General features: G+C 45.4%; 1 protein-coding gene across 1 annotated transcript in view; it reads left to right on the top strand.

Moving 5' to 3' along the window:
- The first annotated feature begins 9,642 nt into the window (after nucleotides 1–9,642).
- RASGRP4 (RAS guanyl releasing protein 4) overlaps nucleotides 9,643–19,407 on the top strand; it is a 96,399-nt gene continuing 86,634 nt past the window's right edge. Inside the window, exon 1 of the mRNA XM_082262918.1 lies at nucleotides 9,643–9,819. Within this exon, the coding sequence (XP_082119044.1) occupies nucleotides 9,797–9,819 (23 nt within the window). The 5' untranslated portion in view covers nucleotides 9,643–9,796. The remainder of the gene's footprint in view (nucleotides 9,820–19,407) is intronic.

Genomic DNA, 19,407 nt, shown 5'->3' with positions numbered 1-19,407 from the left:
TTGGTGCTAGAAAGTCAGCATGCTGGGTGTAAGGGGATACTAGATAGTGTCCTAAAGATACAGAGTTTATTGAATCGGCTGCTAACACAAGCAAAGGACTTAGGCCCCTTCCACACAGGCTTTCCGATCAGATCCGCCTGTCAGTTTTTCAGATGGAACCTGATTGGATGCTCCATTCACCCCTTATGGGGCAACGGCTGTCAGCGGTGACCTGTCCGCTGACACCCACTGCTTTCCGATCCAATCCTGTCCGTGAAATCCAGATGGATGGTAACCCTATTTTCTATCCGGGTGGGATCGGATGAAAATGGAAAAGGCTGTCTGTTTTCATCTAATCACCCCATAGAGGAGAGTGGGGCTTCGACAGGTCCGTCCCTGCGCAGTGAGCGGAGACAGACCTGTCATCCACCAGCTCAGTGGGGATCAGCGGATTGATCCCCCCCAGAGCAAAGCAGAGTCTGCTGGGCGGAACGCCCATGTGAAAGGACCCTTATTCTTCCCATGCAACTGCTGTATGGTTCAGCAGGAGATCTGCTATTCAGTTCCACTAAGTGAGGCCCAGTGAGAGTTGTCCTCCCTGTACAAAGTTGAATTTAGAGTATCCCACTAATCCCCTTTCTTATCCAAGTTCTCCAAATAAAACACCAAAAACAAATCCCCTAGACTGGTCATTGGAGACAATGAGCAAAAGAGTGTGTGCACCTGACAGTGTGTGAAAATACCAAAAGCTGAAAAGGAAAGCCGCTCAGGTGAGACAAAGCACTCCGGTGCAGGTCAGATCCGCCATCCAAAACTCGATAAACCAAAAGGAAAATGGACCGCACTCAGAAGTAAATGAAATTAGAAGTGTCTTTTATTCCTCATGAAGAATCAATACAGACAGTGCATCACAGGGACACGCAACAGGTTGACGCGTTTCATGATGGTTATGAGTAAGCGATCTTCTGTATCGTGAAACGCGTCAACCTGTTGCGTGTCCCTGTGATGTACTGTCTGTATTGATTCTTCATGAGGAATAAAAGACACTTCTAATTTCAATTACTTCTGAGTGCGGTCCATTTTCCTTTTGGTTTATTGTGTGTGAAAAAATCCAGTATATGGCAGCAGGATAATCAGAGGGGGACCCAAGATGGATCTATACTCCTACGGGGTTAGTGCTACATATGGATACTTAGAAAGTTTGCCTATTAGGTCTCATTCCCTCATCCTGTAAGGTCCAGATGGCAGATTCCTGTGGCAGGAATCAGTGGATTTTTGTGGCTGGAATCAAAGGTGCCGGTGGACAGCTGTGGCTGGGAAGTCTGTACAAAGCAATGACAGGTGCCGCTGCTGTTCACTTGTATCTGCACATCAGACATGCAGACAAATTGGAGTTGATTTACTAAAACTGGAGAGTGCAAAATCTGGTGCAGCTCTACATATAAACCAATCAGCTTCCAGGTTTTTTTTGTCAAAGCTTAATTGAAGTTATAAGCTTATTGGCTACCATGCACAGCTGCACCAGATTCTTAGCAAATCAACCCCATTGGGTCCAGATTGGATCATCTGTCCCTAGCAGCAAGTAACTTCTGGATGTGCGGATACATGCGAACAGTAGAGGACAGCTACAGCGCCTGTCATCTTGTCATTGCTTTGTACAGGTCTGTGATTTCTGCCTTAACCACTTGACCTCAAGAAGGTTTTGCCTCCTTCATAACCAGGCCATTTGTTTGCTATTCAGCACTGTACTGCTTTAACTGGCAATTGCACAGTCATGTAGCACATGTACTGTACATATTCTAGCCTGCCTGTGCCCTTCACACTATACTGTGGGCGAGCAGGAAATGGTTAAGAAGCAGCTGTCTAGACCTTATAGCACATATGAATAAGCCTTAAAAGAGAAGTATTCTGTTTGGGTCACAGGATAGCATTTACTTTTGTCGTCCTGTCACCCTGAGTTGGCTTACAGGAGCTATTGCCCACTGTCAGCTGATGTAGCAGAGCCGCTCCAGGATCTGGAAGGATCCCGACAATATTATTGGGATCCACCCAGCTGCCTGTTTCACATGCCTGACGAAGGGGTCCTGCGTGGCTCCGAAACGTTGCACTGTTTTTTTTTTTTTTTTTGATGTGATCCTTTTTGCAATAAAGCTTTTGGACTGCTTTTGCAAAATCCATGGTGTGCTGGCGAATATGTATCTACTTGTAACTGATCCAGTGTCCAGCTGGTGATCGCGTCAGCACCCAATATATAAGTGCCTATATACCAGGAAGGTATGCAATAAGAATATGAAATTTATTGATTGACAGCTTACTCTGCCACTCAGCATGTGGCTGAGAACCAAAGCCAGCTGTGCCCACTCCCTCCAGCCCGACGCTTCAATGAGTGCTGGAGGAGTAGAGTAGAGAGTGGTGACTGACAGTCACTGCTCTCCACCCTGAGCAGACCGAGAAGTGAGTGATCAACAGTCATGTGATCGTTCAGTTCTCGGTCTAAAGCCAGCCATAGACGGTTCGAAACTCGGACGATTCAGCAGGAACCGGCAGAGGTTCTAACCATGTATGGGCAGGCTGATTGTACTCAGCCTGCCGGATTATACATGTAATTGTTACTAGCAGCTGTTATAGGCGCTAGCAAAATTTACTGCATTCTTCAGGCAGGGACGACTTCCCCTGCTGGGAGAACACAATGGCTCAGTGGGTGAGATTCCCCCATCAACACTAACTGCGTTATTGTGGGAATCAAGCGATTTTCTTTCCTTCAACCATGGGTTGCAGGCAGTGCCGGGACAAGGTCATCCAGTGCCCAGGGCAAAGATGCCAAACCAACCCCCCCCCACCTTCCCTTAGGGTTAGGATTAGCAGTGCTGTGTAACGCTCCTGCGTTTTTAGTATAGGCTGGATTTGCAGCTGCAAAATCTCCACTCAGTAGTCATGTAGAGATGTGTTGAATACCAGATCCAACTCTCCAGGACTCATCACCGTGGGCCTGTCAGCTTCAACATAAAGATATATACACACTCAATGTGATGTTCCTGGAGTGATAGGATGTATATGATAGTATGAAGGTGATGTGCTGAAGGGACAGGTGTGAACAGTGACAAGGATGGTAATCACTTGATAGGTTTGTATAGGAGAGTTCAAGATGGTATTTAGGAATGCAGATAGGTTAGTATCGAGTATGCTAATAGGTGGTGAGGACAGCAGATGACAAATACAGGATAGAGTAACCCAGTGCAAGGATAGATAGTAGTAGACAGGAGAGCTAGCAATCTATGCAGCAGTGCAGATGATAGATGGTAGTAGGCTCAAGAGCTAGCAATCTATGTAACAGTGCAGATGATAGGATAGTATGGATAGGTAGCAACAGTCCTTAATGTGCATAGGTAGATAGTGCAATAAGGTTATGGAGGGTTCCCCTGCGGGGTACTTATCACTTGTAATGTTAGTAGTTTAGAGAGGTCCAGTAGATGAGGAATTGTCCAGTAGCGAGTTACAGGGATCAGTAGCGAGGTTCCGGTCTGCTCCAGGTAAAGGGAATAGCTGGAGGTTCCGATCGGGAGACAGGCTTGAAAGCATGTGGATATCAAGGCAGGTTGAACGAACAGTGTGAGTGAGACCGCCGGCGGTTGAAATAGCCGCTCTGCGGCGCTCAGCAGTGACATCATCGTTCTTAAGGTATATGCGTACCACCTGAAGAGAAAGGTGGGACGCATTACAGAGGAAAGTGGTGATTAAGGGTACCGGAGGTACCGGAATCTTACATGCTGTAGCTGTCACTACTTCTGTCAGCCTTGTAACAGAAGCAAATGGCACAGGGAGCCCCCATCCCTGCAAAAAACCATTGCACCCAGGGCGTCCGCCCCTCCTGCACATCCTTTGTCCCAGCCCTGGTTGCCGGAAAGAAAATCGCTCCATCTATGGCCGGCTTTAGGCTCTGTTCACATCAGAGCACGCGGGCATTTATGCACATCGCTTTTAGGGTAGCCCATTAACTTAAATGGACTTCCCTACATGCAAGAACTGCTCAAAAAAAGTCCCTGACCCTTTCAAGGAATAATGCTGCACCAAAACGCACCATGCAAGTCTGCAGATGTATGGAGGTGCCATTAAGAAATAATGACATTGCTACGTGTCTGCAAAAGGGCAGCACATTTCTGTGCGGGAAAACGGGCTATTTTGCACGCTTTCCCACAGCACACAAATGTGAACCTAGCCTTAGAACCAATGTGGGACAGCTGCAGCATCAAACAAGTACTGCAGTTAGGGCTCAATCACACTATGTGCAAAAACCTATGAAAAAAATGCACAGATTTGACATGTGTATTTACATCTGCTCTTATGATATCAGTTGACATGTTTTTACCCCATATCTTGTCTCATTACTTTTTTTTCTCTTTTATGGGTTGTGACTGGCTTTGTGTTTATCCACTTAAGGACCGAGCCCATTTTTGACACATTTTGTTCACAAATTAAGATCAGTATTTTTTGCTAGAAAACTACTTAGAACCCCCAAACATTTTATATATATATATATATATATATATATATATATATATATATATATATATATATATATATATATATATATATATATATATATTTTTTTTTTTTTTTCTTAGCAAAGACTCTGTAGAATAAAATGGCAGTCATTGAAATATTTATTGTTACGCGGTATTTGCACAGCGGTCTTTCAAACGCCATTTTTTGGGAAAAATTACAAAAAATTACATTTCACTGCATTTAAAAAAACTAAACAGTAAAGTTAGCCCATTTTTTTGTATATTGCAAAAGATGATGTCACGTCGAGTAAATAGATACCCAACATGTTACAGTTTAAAATTGCGAACACCCGCGGAATGGTGACAAATTACGGTCAATAAAAATCTCCATAGGCGAAGATTTAAACATTTTTAACGGTTACCAGTTTAAAGTTAGAGAGTAGTTCTTTTTTTAAATTATTGCTCTCACTCTGGCGATCACGGCGATACCTCACATGTGGGGTTTGAACAGCGACTAAATTTGCGGGCGTGACTTCTGTATACGTTTTTTTCGTGAGTGAGCTCACGGCAATGGGGCCGGTTAAAAAAAATGTTTTTTTTCCTATTTATTTAATTTATTTTTTAAATTTTACCACAGTTTTTAAAAAAAAATAAAAATCTGATCACTTTTATTGCTGTCACAAGCAATGTAAACATCCCTTGTGACAGCAATATGCAGTGACAGGTACTCTTTATGGAGGGATCTGGGTCTAAAAGACTCTTGACCCCTCCACTGCACTTCCATGTATTCAAAACACTAAAAACAGCATTTTTGAATACACTCACATTTTAAATTCGGCACCTTTAGCAGCTGAGTAACCCGGGTGTGACGTCATGGACGCCGCCTCCGGGTTATGTCATCCGAGACCCGATCAAAGCTGCATCTGGCCTTGATCGGGATTCCATCCAGCCGGCGGATGCGCCGGCTGGTTGCTCGGGTCTCCCGGTGGGACGGGAGAATCGGGCAGAGCCGAGGAAAGAGGCGGGGGGGGTCCCCTCCCGCTCGCTGGGGTAACGATCGGTCATTACCGCCAGAAAGCCAACCGCTGGCTCTAAAAAATGGTATCGGGATGATGCCTCTAGCTAGAGGCATCACCCTGGTACAACCACTTAAATTCAGCTGATGTAGACCTACGTCAGTTTGCGTTAAGTGGTTAAATGCATTTTACATGTTTTTGTGAATTGCACTGCATCTGAATGCAGACATGCTGAAATGCAGACCTGCATTCTAGTGCAGTGTTTCCAGTGCAGAAAATCTCATGGCTCTGCACATAGTGTGAACAAGACCCTAAAGTGTGAACCTAAATCCAAAACACACAGTGGCTGAAGAGGAAGCAAGGTGGCTTTGAAACGCGTTCCTGTCCCAGCTCCTGTGCTCACCAGTGATGCTATGCAGCTTCTACACCCAGGCTTTGGTTTCCATCTTTAGCAGTGGCTTCACAGTGACAACGGCTCCCAGTCCACACAGCTTGACCTCTCCCTTGTCGGTGGCCAAAGCAAGGCTTCCTGGTTGCCCTCCTGTCTGCTCATGCCGGAGAGGCTGCACTATTGTCATGCTGAGCTACATTTTACCAATTGTAAGTGCAATTATCACTTTTTATTTAATATGTTATTTACATGCTACGCTATGAATATTGAGCTTTTTGCTCCACTCTTGTATTTTTACAGCCACACAGAACACCCATATTGGAATGAAGCTGCACTTCTATAGTTAGTCCTTGTATAGCGCTCCGGGCTACCTGCATCATTAAGCGTTTACTTAAATTGTTACTTGTTTACTTATGTAGCAAGGTTTCCAGGCCTGTGGCCTGATGTGGGTCTGTCATTAGTACCGGAATCCTATCCAGCCCATGTGAGCTGAGTCCCCAGGTGTGACAATTGAAACAGTGACAACTCCGGCATCTTTGTTTGTGGTTTTTATTATAAATTAAGGGGAAGGGAGAAGGGAATGAGTAGGAAACTCCTCTCGGCTTGAACTAATTACAATTGGGACTTTGATCCTGGAAAAATGCCCGTTGGGGCTTCCTTGACGCTAGCCAGCGCTAGCCAACGCTCACTGACTCTGAGAACACTCTGTAAAACAAAGGAAGTGTTGAATCCCCGACCTATAGTCCAGTAGATCCAAGACTGAGAACTGTAGAACTCCTGACACTGCTTCACTGTGTAAGTCTTTGAATACTTTTCCACCCGCCTGGCACAGCTTGAGGTAGTATTTTGTAGAACTCCAAATAGCTAACACTGTAACACTGCTAACACTTCATGATTGTGTCCCACTTGTTGTTGATTCTTCACAAAAAAAATTACAGTTTTATATCTTTATGTTTGAAGCCTGAAATGTGGCAAAAGGTTGCAAAGTTCAAGGGGGCCGAATACTTTCGCAAGGCACTGTATATGCAGGGAAGCACATGCCTGGGTTTAGCAAACCATTGATCGCAATCTGGGCTTGCGGACCCATCTTCCCAAGAAACAGAGTTCATGTAGCTGAACCAGCAGTGGGGGCAGGCAGCCATGGAGTGAGCAGGAGCCACATAAGCCGATGCTTCCTATGTAGAGCCAGCTCCTGTCTCAGGAGGAGTGATACCCAGTGCACCGTACCTGGGACGTTTCTAGCAGCCTTGGGAGCAATGGATGCAGAAGGTGGAAGAGAAAAAGGAGATCAGTGGTCAGAAGTACATACGCCTAACTTTTGCAATGGTTCTGTTAGCACCTATAAAAGGGTTAACAACTGTAAGGCTGCTTTCACACTGATCCACGGATGCAGCGAGTGTACCTTTGGCTTTGCTGCACTGAGCCATAGATTTCTATTATATCTTGCAGGTGTGATACACTTTCTAAAAGCGCACCAAAATTCCTGAGTGCAGGAATTTTGGTGTGATTTTAGAAAGTGCACCACACCCGCAAGATATCATAGAAGTCTATGGCAAAGCAGAGCTAACTCATAGGAAAAGCACAGGTGCACTGCTCTACATCTGCCGTGCAGGTAAACCGCAGCGCATCAGTGTGAAAGCAGCCTTATAGGGGACTCAGGACAGTAAGGGCTCGTTTACATGTGTACTTTGGGGGGGGGGGGGTAAAACCCCATAGATGAGATGTGTTCGTCCCCCCCCCCCCCAACAATGGTGACCCCCGCCCCATACTCCTGGAGAATATGATACAAATAAAAGACCTGGTAACCATTTCTAAACATTTTTTTAGAAATTGGAATAAATGAGGTTAACTTCACATCACCATTTCCATCTAGGGACAGGGTAACTCCACAACTGTAATGGTCAAAATCAAAACAGAAAACTAAGAAAGAAAAAGAAAGAAATATAGAAAGAAAGAGAAAGAAATCCCACAGGGGAAAGGGAAAAAAAAAAGGGAGAACAGCGTAAAGAGTTGTAACGGAGACCCACAGCGATGTTAAATGCAAAAGTGAAAAATCTTTATTGACAAGCTAACCTCATAAAAATGGGGATAATAAATATCCCACTTGTGGACACCAAAGACAAAAATTAAAACACACAGAACAAAACAAACAGCAGCTGGACTGGATAAATTCACACGGCCCCATTCATTCCAACAAGCATGCTCCAGGAGGCCTGTACAGCCTCCCTGCCAGATTCTGTCTTACACTTGGAAAGAAGGGGTGTGGGGACAGAATATATAGGAACCGATCCTCTCCATTTTCCTGCTGCGACCGCTGAAATCCAGCTTCTCCTCCTCTCACTCCCGCCAGAATTCAGCCGCTGCAGGAGCAAAGCGTTCATTATGCTATTCAAAATAATAAAAAAAAAAAAGTGGCCCTCGTTTTTTAATTGGTTGAGCACCCCAGAAGGTGCACCACACCTGCGAGATATAATAGAAGTCTATGGCAAAGAACAGCAAAGCTGCAGGTGCACTGCGCTGCGGATAAACCACAGGGCATCAGTGTGAAAGCAGCCTTATAGGGGGCTCAGGACAGTAAGGTTTGGGTGCAGTAAAACTTCATAGTTGAGAAGTGTTTATACCACACCCCCCCCAACCATTGGTGTAGAATCAGGGGTCGCAATGGCAACAGCGTCCCATGCTTAAGGGGGTCCGTGTGGCCTCACCATCAAATTCTGTTTTACACTTGGACAGGAGGGACGACAGAGGTGGCCTATACAGGAACTGATCCTCTCCCTCCCGCTTACATTCAGCAGCTGCAGGAGAAAAATGCTCATTATGCTATTCAAAAAAAAAAAATTCAGAATTCTGAACCATTTCATTACAATACGGCCCGCAACTGGTTACCGGGTCACTTAAGTGGCCCTCGCTCCTAAAAAGGTTGAGCACCCCTCGCTCTTCAAAAGGTGGCATATACAGGAACCGATCCTCTCCCTCCCGTTGGCTTTCAGGGGCTGCAGGAGAAAAATGCTCATTATGCTATTCAAAAAATTCAGAATTCTGAACCATTTCATTACGATACGGCCCGCAACTGGTTACCGGGTCACTTAAGTGGCCCTCGCTCCTAAAAAGGTTGAGCACCCCTTGCTCTTCAAAAGGTGGCATGTACAGGAACCGATCCTCTCCCTCCCGTTGGCATTCAGGGGCTGCAGGAGAAAAATTCTCATTATCCTATTCAAAAAAAAAAATTCAGAATTCTGAACCATTTCATTTCAATATGGCCCACAACTGGTTACCGGGTCACTTAAGTGGCCCTCGCTCCTAAAAAGGTTGAACACCCCTCGCTCTTCAAAAGGTGGCATATACAGGAACCGATCCTCTCCCTCCCGCTTACATTCAGCGGCTGCAGGAGGAAAATGTTTATTATGCTATTCAAAAAAAAATTCAAAATTCTGCATTATTTAATTTCGATGTGGCCCAAGACCGGTTACCCAATCACTTAAGTGGTCCTTGCTCTTCAAATAGTTGAGCACCCCTGCCCTAGGGGGTAGGTACGCTGTAATTGATCAGGGTATTAGCATTTAGTCACTTTTTGCTTATGTGAACTGGTCATAGTCAGCCCTATAGATAATCCATTATATGGTGTAAAAAGAGCCGTACAGAAAAGGGGTTAACATCTTAGACATGCAGCAACTGGTTGCATGTTTCGTAAGTTATGGTTAGACTTGGTATGAGATCTCTCTGTAGTCTGTATTCGCTGTGAGTGACACACTTTGCAGACGGTTCCTCTTTATCTGAGCTACAAGAGACACTCCCCTGTCAGTCACTAGGTCCCAACTCTCCTGTGCTTCTTGACACGGGGGTCTGGTGATGTCCAAATAGACCCCAGAAACACAGCCCCTGCTTCTGCCGCCCTGCCTTCCAGCAACATGAACCGCAAGGACAGCAAGAGGTGAGTGTGCCTGCTCCATGTTGATTGACACCCAAGGAATTCTGGGTTTACAGCTTTGGTTAGCAGTCCTGACAAGCTATGCACTTGTCCTAGTCTGCGATATGTCTGCAGGGCGTTTTCGGGGTTTGTGATTTAGGACTTTGATGGTAATAATACAAGGCGACTGCATAAACAGCTCCAACCGATGAAAGAGATCAGTTCCTTATTTCGCCTGGTTTCTGTTTTTTCTGTTATGGAGTAGTGCTGTATGTAGTTTTATGTGATTCATTTTGAAAGAGAAAGACAAACTCCTGTATGGTCTATGTGGGCATAATACGTGTTTTCATACAGTTCATACTGATCGGTGGCAGAAAACCGCCATGGGCTCTGATGTCAGATGTATGACTGCTCCTATAAAATATGTTTTATGGTGTGACAGCGTGGGCATGTGGTTTGAAATGAGAACTGGTTACCAGCAGAAAAGAGCTTGGACAACCCATTGGGTTCCATTTAAAGCAGAATTTTCCTCTTGAGTCTATCAGAAATCCACATCTAAGTGCATCTGTCTAAAAACAGAACTTTAAAAAAACAAAATGGAATAGGATAAGAAAGGGTTATAGCCCCTGGCAAGCTTTGTATTGTGTTCTCTGAGATTCAGCTGTCTGTGTTTGTCCTGGTGACCATAGAGTTGTCACCAGAACAGGAATGGAGGAGAAGCCTTCCAATGGGGACTTGATCAGTGATCAATGTCCAGGAGCGTACATGGGCTTTAAAGCGGTAGTAAACCACTGGCTTTTCTTTTCTAACCTGCAGGGAAATGTCATAATGTGCCGGTATGCATCACATACCAGCACATTATGTGAAACTTACCTTAGAATGAAGCCCTCCAGTAGCACCCTATCAACGCTGAAGGAGCTTCCATCTTTACCTGGTCTTCCTTCCGCGTTCGCGGACTTCGGCTGTGTGAGTGGCCAGAGCTGCACTCCTGGGCATGTGCACGGCAGCGGCCGCAGGACTCTGAAGGAACAGTATGGGTATACCGTTCCTTCAGAGCTTATGTGCTGGTGATGTCACTGGCTGAATGTACAGTAAATATCTCCTAAACAGTGCACGTTTAGGAGATATTTATAGTACCTTCAGGTAAGCCTTATTATAGGCTCACTCAAAGCTAAAATTCATGCATGGAAGTTTACTCCCACTTTAACCACTTTACCACCGGAGGATTTTGCTCTCTTACGTCCAGGCCACTTTTTGCGATTCGGCACTGTGCGACATTAACTGACAATTGCGCAGTCGTGCAACGCATTTTTTCCCACAAACAGAGCTGTTCAATTTTTACTTTTTGCGCTATAAACAAAAAAAGAGCGTAAATTTTGAAAAAATAACAATATTTTTCACATTTTTTTATATGAAATTCCCCCCCCAAAAAATGTAAAAATCAAAATTTTTTTACATTTTTGGCCAATTTGTTTTCTGCTACCTATGTTTGGTAAAAAAAAATCACAATAAGCGTATTTTGATTGGTTTGCGCAAAAGTTATTGCGTTTACTAACTAAGGGAAAGATTTCTGTCATTTTTGGTGTTTTTTTTTTTAATGAGTAATGGCGGCGAACTGGGATTTTTTTTTTTACGGGACTGCGACATTGCGGCGGACAGATCGGACCCTTGACTGACATTTTTTACACTTTTTGGGGTACCAGCGACATTACTACAGTAATCAGTGTGCTATACATATGCACTGTTACTGTAAAAATGACACTGGCAAGGAAGGGGTTAATTTTATTGGAGAGGGAGGGGTTAATGTATGCCTGGTGCTTACTGACGTGTGGGGGGGGAGGTGACTGAGTGACACAGAGACAGATCGCAGGTTCAGCTATGCTGAACCCTGCAATCTGTCACTGTCTGTCACTTAGGAGATCCGCCCGCTCTGTTTACACAAGCGGGCGGATCTCCAAACTCGATTCCCCGACGATCGGGGAAGAGCGGCGGTGATCACCGCCGCTCCTCCCCTGGCCCGACTCCCGCTGTGACTGAATACAGCGGGAGCGAGCCTCCGGCGGCGCACGCGCGGTGCCAACAAGGGGAGGAGTCCAGCGACGTAGGTCGCTGGACGGGAACTAACCACTTTGCCACAGTAGAGCTTGAGTGAGCGGTCGGCAAGTGGTTAAAGTTGAACTCCTGGTATGGTCATCACTGCTTACTTACATTGGTAGAGCTTTGCACTTTGTATGTATGTACTGTATATTTCATACCTGATGGCTTGCTGGTGAATCTGACATTTATTGTAGCAGCCGGTGTTAAATACAGTGATAGCCTGGGTCCTGCTGGGGTTTATTTATTGCAGGAATATAAACTGGATATAGAGCTGGCAATTTATGTAGCGCATTACATGCACTATATTACCAAAAGTATTGGGACACCTGCCTTTACACGCACATGGACTTTAATGGCATCCCAGTCTTAGTTCATAGGATTCAATATTGAGTTGGCCCATCCTTTGCACCTATAACAGCTTCAACTCTTCCGGGAAGGCTGTCCACAAGGTTTAGTAGTGTGTCTATGGGAATGTTTGACCATTCTTCCAGAAGAGCATTTTTGAGGTCAGGCACTGATGTTGGCCTGGCTTACAGTTCCCGCTCTAATTCATCCCAAAGGGGTTCTATCTGGTTGAGGTCAGGACTCTGTGCAGGCCAGTCAAGTTCCTCCACCCCAAACTTGCTCATCATGTCTTTATGGACTTTGCTTTGTGCACTGGTCCAAATCATTTGGGGGAAGGGGTGTCTATGGGAACGTTTGACCATTCTTCCAGAAGAGCATTCGTGAGGTCAGGCACTGATGTGGACAAGAAGGCCAGGCTCAAAGTCTCCGCTTTAATTCATTACAAAGGTGTTCTGTCAGGTTGAGGTCAGGACTCTGTGCAGGCCAGTCAAGTTCCTCCACCCCCAACTCGCTCATCCATGTTTTTATAGACTTTGCTTTGTGCACTGGTCCAAATCATTTGGTGGAGGGGGGATTATGGTGTGGGGTTGTTTTTCAGGGGTTGGGCTTGTGCCCCCAGTTCCAGTGAAGGGAACTCTTAAGGCGTCAGCATACCAAGACATTTTGAAAAATGTCATGCTCCCCACTTTGTAGGAACAGTTGGGGGAATGCCGCTTCCTGTTCCAACATGACTGCACACCAATGCACACAGCAAGGTCTATAAAGACATGTATGAGCGAGTTTGGGTTGGAGGAACTTAACTGGCCTACACAGAGTTCTGACCTCAACCTGATAGAACATCTTTGGGACGAATCAGAGCGGAGACTGCGACCCAAGCCTTCTAGTACACATCAGTGCCTGACCTCACAGATGCACTTCTGGAAGAATGGTAGCAGTGTCCTTTACAGTTGTGCTTTGCATTCTTGGCATATACAGTGCCTTGAAAAAGTATTCATACCCCTTGACATTTTCCCCATTTTGTCATGTTACAATCGAAAACGTAAATTCATTTTATTTGGATTTTATATGAGAGACCAACACAAAGTGACACATAATTGTAAAGTGGAAGGAAAATGATAAGTGGTTTTCAACATTTTTTACTAATAAATATCTGAAAAGTGTGGCGTGCATTTGTATTCAACCCCCTTTACTCTGATACCCATAACTAAAATCTAGTGGAACCAATTGCCTTTAGAAGTCCACTAATTAGTAAATGTAGTCCACCTGTGTGTAATTTAATCTCAGTATAAATACAGCTGTTCTGTGAAGCCCTTATAGGTTTGTTAGAGAACCTTAGTGAACAAACAGCATCATGGAGGCCAAGGAACAAACCAGACAGGTCAGGGATAAAGTTGTGGAGAAGTTTAAAGCAGCATTAGGTTATAAAAAAAATATTCCAAGCTTTGAACATCTCCCGGAGCACTGTTCAATCCATCATCTGAAAATGGAAAGGATATGGCACAACTGCAAACCTACCAAGACATGGCCACCCACCTAAACTGACAGGCGGGCAAGGAGAGCATTAATAAGAGAAGTAGCAAAGAGACCCATGGTAACTCTGGAGGAGCTTTAAAGATCCACAGCACAGGTGGAAGAATCTGTCCACAGGACAACTATTATTTGTGAACTCCACAAAACTGGCCTTTATGGAAGAGTGGTAAGAAGAAAGCCATTGTTGAAGGAAAGTCATAAGAAGTCCCGTTTGCAGTTTGCAAATAGCCATGTGGGGGACACAGCAAACATGTGGAAGAAGATGCTCTGGTCTGATGAGACCAAAATTCATCTAGTGATGGGCTTGATGTTTGAGTCGAACGTAAATTTGACTCAAACATTGGTTGTTCGTATGTTTGACGAGCATGCAGCCTGGCAGGCAAGAATAGGGGGGGGGGGGGTGAGCAAGCCAACTTCCCGACAACCCTGGGCTGTGGTTTTGGGGGTCTGCGGGTGGGGGGCTTATCGGAATCTGGGGCCCCCAGATCCCAGCCCCCTGTCCAATCACAGCCGGTCACATGTAATGAGGAAGTGTCGTTTATCGGCGCTCCTCCCCTCACACTGTCAGAGTGTGTGGCGAGGAGAGCCGATTAGCGGCTCCTCCTCAAAGGAGAGTCCAGGACAGGTAATCAGAGCACTGAGCATAAGTATCCTGATTACAGTAAAGAAAAAACAGTGACACCAATCAATGCCCATCAGTGATACCAAACAATGCCCAAGAGTGACCTCAATCAGTACCCATTAGTGATGGCAGTCAGTGCCCATCAGTGCCGCCCGTCAGTGCCACCTGTCAGTGCCCATCAGTGCTACTCCTCAGTGCCCATCAGTGCTGCCTATCAGTGCCACCTATCACTGCCCATCAGTGCCACCTATCACTGCCCATCAGTGCTGCCTATCAGTGCCGCATATCAGTGCTGCATATCAGTGCCCATCAGTGCGGCATATAGTGCCTTCTCATCAGTGCCACCTCATCAGTACTGCAAGAAAACGACAAGAGAAGGGCGCACCGACCTTGTGCATTACCACTAAAAAAGTAGCGTACAATATACTCACAAACATAGGATATGTACAAGCATATAGGAAATGGGCACCGCTCGCTTCCAGGACACTTCTCTACTGCTGGATAGCGTGATGGCATCCTCACAACCTTGTATGGCTTACCCGTTTTGGGGTAAGACCCTCTTCCTCAGAGCCAAAGTTGCCACTGAAGCGAGCAGTCCCTATTTCCTACTTGCTTGTACATATCCTATGTTTGTGAGTATATTGTACGCTACCTTCTTTGATTTTAATAAACTTTTTTAGTGGTAATGCACAAGGTTGGTGCGCCCTTCTCTTGTCGTTTTCTTGTAGTGCTTTTTGGATGCCCTTGGTCCATGTCTGCCTAAAAAACCACCTAGATCATTTACCTTTCCGCACACCACTCGAGCGCAGGAGAGATACTGTTTTTTGGAATTTATTCCACCTCATCAGTCCCCATAAGTGCAACCTCATCAGTGTTGAAATAATCAAATAAATAAAACACTCGCGCCAGGAAAAAATATCTTAAATGTGTATGTGTGTATGGACTGCTGCTGCTACAACCCACAGTGGTGTGAAAGCTAAAAAAAACTGTAATCAAAAAAAATATTACTAGCAGCGCAATACCTTACCTAAGTTGCTCCTGAGGCCAAGAATTACTTCTGAGGCCAAAAATACTGGGATATTAGGTGATAACATATAATACAGGTGAACCTCAAATGTATACGGCACTCATGGTAACCTTGATAAAAAACATGTGTACTGCATATGCCCAAGAACAAATTTATTACTTAGATTGCAAATAACAATAAAAATAATAAAGTGCAGAAGTGCCAATAGGGTGCAGAAGTGATATGCTTGCAAACAGCATAAATGACCTAAAATAAATACATAAATAAGTGCAAAAAGTGCCAAAAAATAAGTGCGTTTATAGTGTCATTATAATGGGTAAAGTCTCTCAGTGTCCAAAGATTAATAGCATTTGGTTGCCACTGGTATGGCGCAGAAAAGGCTCCTCAGGACAAATCCTCTGGGATGCACTGTGATTAAAATGGTGGTGTCACCCTCCGTGCTCGTGAGATCTAGTAAAATTGCAGAAGACGTCGCTTTTTGATGATGAAACGCGTCAAGCTGGAACGCACGTAGCCTCGCTTTGGTACATGCCGTGGAACGCAGTTGGTTACGAGCATACCCGGAAGCTCCGTGATAACGGCGAGCTGCGGTTAGCAGTTGAGCCGGCTTCCTTACAGTTTGTGCAGGGTGTGTTTGCCCACAGCGGTTCCCAGGGCATCATTTTTTCCACTGTACCACCAACGTTTTTATTGTGTATCATTATAAATACATTTTGGCTATTTTTAAATATACTACACAATGAGGAGTACCTTTTTTATACCCGCACACACCTGCCACTAGGACCATCCAGGACCACCCGGCCACGGACGGAGGGGACACCTATCTGGATACTATCCTATAGCCATTTTGACTCCCCTTGCTGTACGGAATTGGGGGTCAACATCTTTCGGTGAGTGTGCAATTTTACTAGATCTCACGAGCACGGAGGGTGACACCACCATTGTAATCACAGTGCATCCCAGAGGATTTATCCTGAGGAGCCTTTTCCGCGCCATACCAGTGGCAACCAAATGCTATTAATCTTTGGACACTGAGAGACTTTACCCATTATAATATGGACACTATATACGCACTTATTTTTTGCCACTTTTTTCACTTATTTATGTATTTATTTTAAGTGTACAGTCATTTATGCTGTTTGCAAGCATACAGTGCCCATCAGTGCATCCTATCAATGCCCACCAGTGCCGCCCCATCAGCACACATCAGTGAAGGAGAAAAATTACTTATTTACAAAACTTACTGACAGAAATTAAGGAAAATTTTTTCTGTCGTTTTCTTTTTTTTGTAAAAAATAAAAAAACCCAGCGGTGATTAAATACCACCAAAAGAAAGCTCTATTTGTGTGAAAAAAATGTAATTTGGGTACAGCGCAATTGTCATTCAAAGTGTGAGAGCACTGAAAGCTGAAAATTGGCCTGGGCAGGAAGGGGGTGAAAGTGCTCAGTATTGAAGTAGTTAAATAAAAAATTTGAAATTAGAATTAAAATTTTGAGCACTTGTTTCCACTAAATGAAAGTATCATCAAGAATATATAAAGTATTTGGCATGAGTTTAGGATTAAAGTAAAATTGAAAAAAAAAAATCTGACGGGAGGCTTTTAATGACAGAGGAGACCCTTTCTCCTTCTATCATAAATGCTTCTCCTTGCCTGTCAGTAGTAATGTACACTGAGCCATGCTTGGACAGCTCAGTGCACATTTACAGCACTAGAGTGATGTCATCGGAGCCCAGCCATTCAGGCGGCTGATCAGACTGAACCCAGAAGAAAGACTGGGAGAAGATGGAAGCGTCAGAGACCAGCGGGAGCACTGACAGCGCAGAACTGGAAGACAACATTGGACAGGTAAGTCTGCCATAATGTGTTAATATGCAGTATATACTGGCACTATATGGCATAAAGCTCCATTTAATAGAAAAAAAATTGCAAAGTTTAATTCCGCTTTAAAAGTGAAAAGATATATATATATATTTTAAATAATACAAATGCAAATACAGTAGGAAAGCATTGCGTCCACAATTTCTGCCTCTATGAAGCGATCAGGAGCAAAAGCCCAGCAGCTGGTGGTGCTGGACTGCAATTGCATAGTTGCCAACAGTCACGGATTTTCCGGGACATCCACAGAAATAAGACTGATGTCCTGGTCTGAGCCTGTCCCGGGCCGTAAAATAGGTTGTGTTACAGACAGCGTGACACAGTTATTGCAGCCAATAGCTTCCCCCCCCCCCCCGTCACACTGACTCACACTCAGGGGAGGACTGGGCCAGGGGGCAGGGGGGAAATTGCCCCCCTGGGCCACTCTGATGCCCTGTTAAAAGGCTGCACCACTTCAGCTACAGACATGCCTAAAGGATTCCTGGTGAAGAGAAGTAAAAAGTCCTTGCCGCTGACTTACTGAGGGCGGATTGAAGACAAAGCGCACCCCCCCCCCCCCAGCATGGATTGTGTAAACTGTGTCTGAGCAGAGGCCAGTTTAATGCCCCACTGGAGACTCCCCCCCCCCCGGCCAGCCCAAACCAAGCTGTACCAGCTCCCCCCAACTGCCCCCTGCTGGCCAGGTCGGGAACCGGGATTCATCCGGTGAGTAGAGAGGAACAGGAGCAGGGCTTCAGCCTGGAATGATGGTCAGGAGGAGGACAGGAAGAGGGAGAGTGGGAGCGGGGCCGGGTCGCTGCACCATGGGCCTGTGGTTTGTACAGTACTTGCCCCCTGGCCTGAAAGTTGCCAGTCTGCCCCTGCTCACACTAATTTCAGTGTCCAGTATGGTCCCGGCTCAATTTGTGATAGGAGGGATCGGCTGAGGAGGGGCTGGGTGTCTGCTGTGCCTCATCAATCTGCAGGACCACCCCCTTGCGCACAGTGGCGGATCCAGGGGGGGGGCATCGAGTCAATTGCCCCCCCCCCCGAGAAAATAGTACCAGGTTTAAGTTTACAGAGGCATTATCTAAATGCATCTGCAGGTACTTTATTTCTGCTTCCCCGACTCCCAGGAGACCTAAAATATAATCCCTAAGCCCCATCAGTTCAGAGGGGCCCAGGATGCTGTTTCATAGAGAGAGTTTTTTTTTTTTTTATTTCCCTGCTCAGGTGGATTAATACCACCAGGAGCCGCATTTTGCGACATTAAAATGAAAGTTCCGGCCAGGCGGAGTGATATCAGTCAGCAGCCTCATCACTGCCTGACTCCTGCAGCCAATGGGTGCAGAGAGGAGAGGGCGGGCTCAGGCTGAGGGGGAAGCCTGAGACACAGCAGCGTGCGTCTGTGTGTGTGAACACACTGAGAGGGACAAATCTTCACAGCAGACAGGGGCAGTGAGGAAAACGTCTAGACTGCAATTAATTCATTTGTCTCCAAAAAGGTACAGTAACACACCCATCCCCCTTCACCTATGCCATGTCCTTGCTGCTGCCCAGCCACCATGAGGAATTATACAGCAGCTAAATGCTATCATCATCATTATCATCATGATAATCACACAGTACAGATGAATTGAGCCACAGCACATGTATTGTGTGATTGTCATGATGATATAGAATGACAGTGAAAATAATCTTCCTGCCTCCTTTACACAAAGTGTGCTGCAGACATGAGTCTAACATGCAGGGCTGTCATTTACTGGCTTTAGGATGCATAAAGTGTTGCATTTATCCTTGTGCCAGCATCCCATTTTTTTTCTACTGAGACACACAGCCACTGTGTGCCAATATGTCATGCTTCCTGGTGTGCATGCAGGGTGCTTTCATGGACCTGCACCAGCGTGTCATATCAGGACACTGCAGCCATGTGTCAGAATGCAAATAAATGGCATGCAGGCATGGGGATGCATGGAACACTTTAAAACATTGTCACTGTTTTAACCACCTGCCGACCAGCCGCCACAGTTAAATGGCGGCAGGTTCTCGCAAATCATCGTACCTGTACGGTGGTGTGCAGGATTGATCCTGGGGGCGCGCGCCCACTTGCCAGCGGGGAAGCTGAGGCACAGGGC

The sequence above is a fragment of the Pelophylax lessonae genome (genome assembly GCF_965119305.1).
Source record: "Pelophylax lessonae genome assembly, chromosome: 7".
Lineage (NCBI taxonomy): Eukaryota > Metazoa > Chordata > Amphibia > Anura > Ranidae > Pelophylax > Pelophylax lessonae.
The sequence above is the reverse complement of the archived record's forward strand: the minus strand, read 5'-3'. Positions and strand labels throughout refer to the sequence as shown.